This window comes from Centroberyx affinis, unplaced genomic scaffold, assembly GCF_046629955.1.
Source record: "Centroberyx affinis isolate AG114_WGS23_722 - 3 ecotype Tasmania unplaced genomic scaffold, CSIRO-AGI_Caff_v1 ptg003720l_1, whole genome shotgun sequence".
Lineage (NCBI taxonomy): Eukaryota > Metazoa > Chordata > Actinopteri > Beryciformes > Berycidae > Centroberyx > Centroberyx affinis.
The window spans coordinates 148,781-155,244 of record NW_027281604.1 but is presented as its reverse complement, the minus strand read 5'-3'; the positions used below and the strand labels follow the sequence as shown (position 1 = coordinate 155,244).

The 6,464-nt window shown below is 41.6% G+C and overlaps 1 protein-coding gene across 2 annotated transcripts in view; it reads left to right on the top strand.

The window, feature by feature from the left end:
• The first annotated feature begins 954 nt into the window (after positions 1-954).
• npdc1a (neural proliferation, differentiation and control, 1a) overlaps positions 955-6,464 on the top strand; it is a 31,810-nt gene continuing 26,300 nt past the window's right edge. For both annotated transcript variants that reach the window (XM_071540793.1, XM_071540791.1), the window contains exon 1: positions 955-1,244. In XM_071540793.1, coding sequence (XP_071396894.1) covers positions 1,139-1,244 — 106 coding nt within the window. In that variant the 5' untranslated portion in view covers positions 955-1,138. The remainder of the gene's footprint in view (positions 1,245-6,464) is intronic.

Below are 6,464 nucleotides of genomic sequence, written 5' to 3'. Positions count from 1 at the left end.
TTACTCTGTTGCGACTCCGTTGTGCATCAATCCTGGGCCTGTCGTTGGATTCCGATGGGTTTTGAAGTTGCAATGAAAAAAATCACTAGCCATAATTAGCATTCTAGTATGTTATGGCTTTGTGAAGCGATAACCCAACATCCTCAGCATGGTTGTTAGTTGGCAAACTATGTTTTGAAAGTTCAGTAGGCCTAAAGTATTAAAATATGTCATATGTCATTTCTACTTAAATTATTTCACACATTTTAAGAACAGAACGATTGGCAAACAAGATCCGAAAATCCCATTCCGCTGCAGGTGAAAATGGATCCAGGTAGAATCCGAAAACCCCGAAATGACGACAACACTATAGAGGAGTTTGGGGAGAGAAGTCTTGGTAGGCCTACAGCCGCTAGTGCAGCCACTCAAGGTATGATGGGAAATGATGTTGTAGGCTACTTGATCTCCACGATGTTAAATAAACCTGTTTGTTGTTGAACTGCCCTCAAATTCTGTAAGTGGCAACATATCCCACAACATATTAGGAAGTCAGAACAATAAATTGGCTAATTTGCTTATACTATTTTGTAATTTACTCTGTATAAAGCAGTAACGTCTATACTGGATGTGAAGTTGACTTTACCACCAATGGAATGAATTTAATCCTTATTCCCATGATGTACAATTTCCTTCCAGTAGCCTATGGTGCTTTACCATATACACACCTCATTGTCTGTGGCTGTCATTTTATCATAATCGCGCGTTAATTGATTACTATCACTTTATTTTCCTACCAAGAAGGCCGTGTGGTGACGTAACAGCATACCATGAATAGGCCTACTTGCATGGGTAAGTGACGGTGTGTATGACGATGTAGGAGTTTACGAGCAGACCGTGAAGGCAGCATGCCTCCCCCTCCTCCCCCCCGCCTGGAGCTCCGCTATCTTTAGCCCTGCCGCGGATTACAGTGTGCGCAGTGTGGACTGACTGCGCTCTGGCGTTACCTGCTAAACACCTCGACTCTTCGGTTGCTGCTGCGTTAAATAATTTATGTCTGAAGTCGTTTAGAAAAAAAAAAAAAAAAAACGTGGGATGGGGGAATGACAAAACCCCCACGTCCCCCCCGTCGCCGGCTCTCCGCTCCAAAGAAACCCCGAGGATGCTGCTCTCGAGTCCGCGGAACGAACGACAGCGCCGGGCCTCGCTGCTGCTGGCCGGGGTCCTGCTGTGCATCATCTTCGCCAATGTCTGTGCTAGCTTTCCAGGTAAACACACACACACACACACACACACACACACACAAGACAAACCATCATCTTCGATTGAATCTACCATATTGTCACATAAATATCCTTTATTGGGACTTCGTTAAGCTCGTGGCAGTTGACAAACAGCACAGTAGGCTATTTATTTAAAGAGGAAACATAGAAAACTAGAGTATTCAGTGAGACACGTGTGTTTTTATTTACTTTCTTCTTCTTAGTGTTGTTAATTGTGCGGTTTATGGAGACCTGACACAACGGGATGTCCCATAAGTCCAACTGGCCATTCTGGTCAGGTTAAACAAGACTGTCTTTGTGGCAGTGACAGACAAAGACAAAGTACACGGAAAAGACAGTGGAAAAAAATAACAAAACATGAATTCCTTTCCTGGTTACTTAAGTTCCTGGTGCATTTCCTTGTAGCTTATAGACTCCTTTAAAAAAAAAAAGCCTGGCAGGTTCATAATGTAAGAGAAACACCTGTGAATTTAATAAAACATGTATCAGCTGTAATAGGAGATATAGGGAACAGGAGGATACATTTAACGGAAGAACATCATAAAAGAATGTATGTTGTTAGAGAGAGAGAGAGAGAGAGAGAGAGAGCCGAGTGTGTGTGTGTGTGTGTGTGTGTGTGTGTGTGTGTGTGTGTGGTGATGGGTGTCTGTCTACTGTAGATTTGAGCTGGGGAGATAATCTGCCCCTCAGCTTTTAACACAGAAACCCGGTGGGAGAGCCAACAGCTGGTCTCTCTTTAGCCATCATCTGGTGGGACACACACACACACACACACACACACACACAATCATGTAGCGCTGCTGCACATTTGCTGCTATGGCCTGGGCACAGATTCACCTTTAGCCCGCGTGAATATTAGATTTTTTTTCCACCAAACTCGTCCTCATGGTAGCCTGCTCTAGCTCAGTGTGTTACTCTAATCCAGTGAAGCCTATATGCATAAAATCATGCATAAAAATGGTGTGTTCAGGGGCCAGTTTGCTCATGCATAACAAGGAGGATGGTGGGGGACGTGACGCAGTGCTCACAGGTGTTTTTCCCAAACTATCTATATTGAAAAAGGCAGGTGGTTCTCCGTAATAATCATTTACTTGAACTATACTGTCAACTTTTCATCCCCTGACAAATCTTTCAGTATATTCAACCTGGGCAAACTTGATCATATCATTATTTACTCCCCAGTTCTTTTTTTCAAGTGCTGAAAAACAAAATTGTACAGGAAAATCTGTCTGTACATGCAATGCTATTCATATTAAAATCATAATATTCCACAGAAGAACTGCAGTATGTCAGTATTGTGGAGACATGAAATCAATTTCATGTGATTTTGCTGTTGTGGAGAATGAGGCAAATCATCACAGTCTTACCTTGACTGGTGCTCTCTCCCTTCAACAGCTCTCATTCTGTATGAGACTTATTCAGAGCTGTTTTTGTTCTTGTCTTACACGTTCAGAAGAAAAATCAAACATGTTTGGTGTTGTCAGTAGTGTTAGGCCTTTGCTAGTGTGTGGGGTGTGATGTGTTTGGGACATGACACATATTACTTTTAACACGAACATGTTAATAACTGCGTGTCGTGTCAGTGTGTGCCGTTCACATCTGTTGTGTTCAAATAACAAAACTAATGTATGGAAAGTGACTCAAGAAACAGGTGATTACAGCTCATTACATAAATAAGCTCTGTAGGAATGTTGAGTCATATGTGATTTTTAAAGATCATATTATATGTAGCCTACACCTCTAAAATAAAAAAAGATGATTTATTAGGAATGGGACAATATATCGAAATTCAATATATCGCAATACAAAAATGTGACCGTCTTGTAAAATGAAACACGATTTTAGCTCCATTTTATTCTGCTGTAGTAATGAGACAACTTGACCATCAAAATTTCACAAGCTCTCCTTCCAAATTATATTGTTTGAACTTTGTAATGACATTTTTTACATTGTTGTTTGCATTCTAGCAAGCCAGTGTCATTGCTAGAAAGATTTGTGGCTCAGAAATAGACGTGATTCTGCACAGTCAGACTTTGTTGTCATTGAACTTTTATTTATCACATCGTATCGTGGTTGTATCGAATCGTGAACCCCATATTGCATATCGTGAGATAAGCAGATCGTCCCATCCCCTCCCTTCAAGACTGCTGTTGAATTTGAGACATGAATTGTTAAATGTCTGGTAGGCTTAAGTCTACAGGACTTAAACAGCTCATCCACTCTTGCAGCTTGAGAGTGTTTGCTTATGCCTCAGAGACAAATGTTGCCGGCCTCAGGATGATTTTGCTGGAATGTGTCATTGGCCCTAAGTGCATAATAATCAGGCTGTTGATTCAGCAAACATGAACACCTCATCATATGTAAGCTCGTCAGAAAGCTTTCACAGAACATGGAGTTCTCGGGATGGAAATGATCAAAAAACATCCATAAACCCAGTTGATAACATAAACTGTGTTAAGACTCAGAAGTAATAACCTATATATGTGGAATTTGTTGTATAAATCAGGCTTAGTGGGGCACATAATTAAAATATTATTTCAGATTGAATTGGCAGCACTTACTCATCTGGTTTCGGGGTTTCGCAGTAGAAACAGCAGCCTCTCATCTTCTCTGCATCTTAACTTCCTCATTATTGTCCTTCAACCTGCTTGTTATTGTGCTGCTCTCTGTTTAAATGCCAGGTTTGTCATTCACCAAAACCCACGTAGCATTTGGTGTGATCATTATTCAGAGAGCATCTGCCTCTGGCCTTTTTAGTTTTGTGTCACGCAGGGCTTAAATTTTTAACCGTTACACATAGAGGTGTTTATATGTGCAGTATCACTCGCTCTTTCACTCTCTCTCTCTCTCTCTCTCACACACACACACACACACACACGCACTGACCCAGGTGTTTTTCAGACCAAGCACCTCTTTGCCCTGCAGCGGCAGGATTATTTATCTGCCTCGCAGTGGGAAGTGAGAGTGCACAGTGAGCCGGTGGGAAAGTCAGGTGGAGCGACACATGCACAGAGCCAGGCGACACGTAGACCGGCGACACGTAGACCACTGACTCAGAGACTCAGAGACTCAGAGACTCAGAGACTCAGAGACTCAGAGACTCAGAGACTCAGAGACTCAGAGACTCGGCTTGTGCATTGTGATTGGTCTCCTTATGTGACTGGAGATTCAGGGTTCCTGCTATGTGTTTTTTAAAAATCTGATCTTGGTTAGATGGGGTTAAAATCAGATATTTTTTTTCTCCAGACAAAAAGAGTACTTGAAACTCTGCTGAAATGATTAGTCGATTGACAGAAAATGTATAGTTTTAGTGATTTATCAAGTGAAAATACCAAACATTTGCTGGTTATAGGTTTACAGATCCTTTGCTTGCTTTTCTCAGATTCATGTCATTATGAAATTAATACTTTGGGTTTTTTGTTTTGGCTGCTGGTCAGACCAAGTGAGCAATTTTAAGATTCACTTTGGGCTCTGGTAACTTGTGATGGGCATTTGTCATTATTTTTGGACTAAATCATAAATCGATTAATCAATAATCGTTAGTTGCAGCCCTACTTACTAGAGGGAAGAACATAGGATCAGTTACAGGTTGATGAGCAGTCAGGAGACATCAGCACTGACGATCTAGCTGGAATGAGGAACAAGGCAGTGGAACAGCTAAAGCTTTAATGTGGAAGTTTCCAAAACTGTAATGAGTAATTCTGTGGGTTGCAATATTATTTCAGTGCTACCTGAAGATGATGAAACAAATGCTCATCATTGGGAATATTCCAAATTGATAATTATGCATGTGCAAAGGGAACCATGTTTCTTTGTTTTGTTTTGCTTTATGTTTGACAGGCCGTACATTACTTTGGCACCTTTGTTTGATGGCTTATTTTTGATATATTCAGTTTGAAATAGGTCAACCCACTGCTTATGTAGTCTTTGAGGGAAACTGACGTCACCGGTGTTCACCAGAGAGAGAGAAGGAAAATTGGAACCCAATTATATGGTGGTGAGCATCATACTCAAATTACACAACAGCCAGGAAGGACTTATCGTTATTATTGATCTGCCCCATATATGCCATTGTGGTCCTTGTCCTTTTAACTTATAGGTCTATAGGTATAGACTGAAAAGAAGAAAAGAAAATAAGTGGTCAGCCACGGCCTTGTTGCTGTGGTAACTTTGAAGCTCTCATCTCTCTTTCTCTCTCTCTCTCTCTCTCTCTCTCTCTCTCTCTCTCTCTATCTCTCTCTCTCTCTCTCTCTCTCTGGCCGTTTGCCCGGCCAGTGGGTTTGTCCCACAGGAGAACATAATGTTAGCTATACAGACCTCCTGGAAATGAGAGGGCCAGTATTGATCAACACACTTACAGACATTTGACCAAACCAGAGCCTGCACAGTTTTAACCATTTCCATGTGGCATAAATCACATCATCTTTCATTTAATTCATTTACTCCCAACTTTTCCCATCAATGTTAGTGCTACCTTTGTCACTACAACTAACTGTTGTACTCTTATGTCATTTACCAGCCAAATATTGTGACAAAATGGAACAAATCAGAAATCTGCCTGCATATGTGGTTGTGCTTTTGCACGTACATGTTTGCATTTGCCTATAGCCACATCCTCACTGAGACTGGCAGTGCCTTTGTTACCTAATTTGTCAAAAATACTGAAAGTGCCATAGAGACCAACAAACAGAAAGATAGATGAAAAAGAACAAAAGAGAGAGCAGAGTGCTTTTGTTTGCCACCTACATGCTGTCATGGTACAAATCCCTTAAAGCTTTGTTCTGTTTGCTGCAGGTCGTCCTGCTCTGCTCTGCTCTAATGATAATGGCACAGTAATTATCCTGTGTGTAATGGGTTATAAACGTCATTGTCAGACATGACAGGAATTATTGCAACAGAAGAGAGGAGTGACAGATGCAGGGAGGGGTGAGGAAGAGAGGCATGGCTGCCACAGGAGAGTAGTCAAAGGGAGAGGGAGTGAAGACTGACCTGTTCCACCTCCCTCATAAACAATTCCACTCCATTGAGGAAAACATTCTTTTACTTTTCCGAATCACTTCCTTTTCACCTTTATCTCTTTCTCTCTCTCTACTTGCACAACTACCAGTCTGCTTCCTGCCTCACCATCCAGTGTGTGTGTGTGTGTGTGTGTGTGTGTGTGTGTGTGTGTGTGTGTGTGTGTGTGTGTGTGTGGAAACCAGGTTG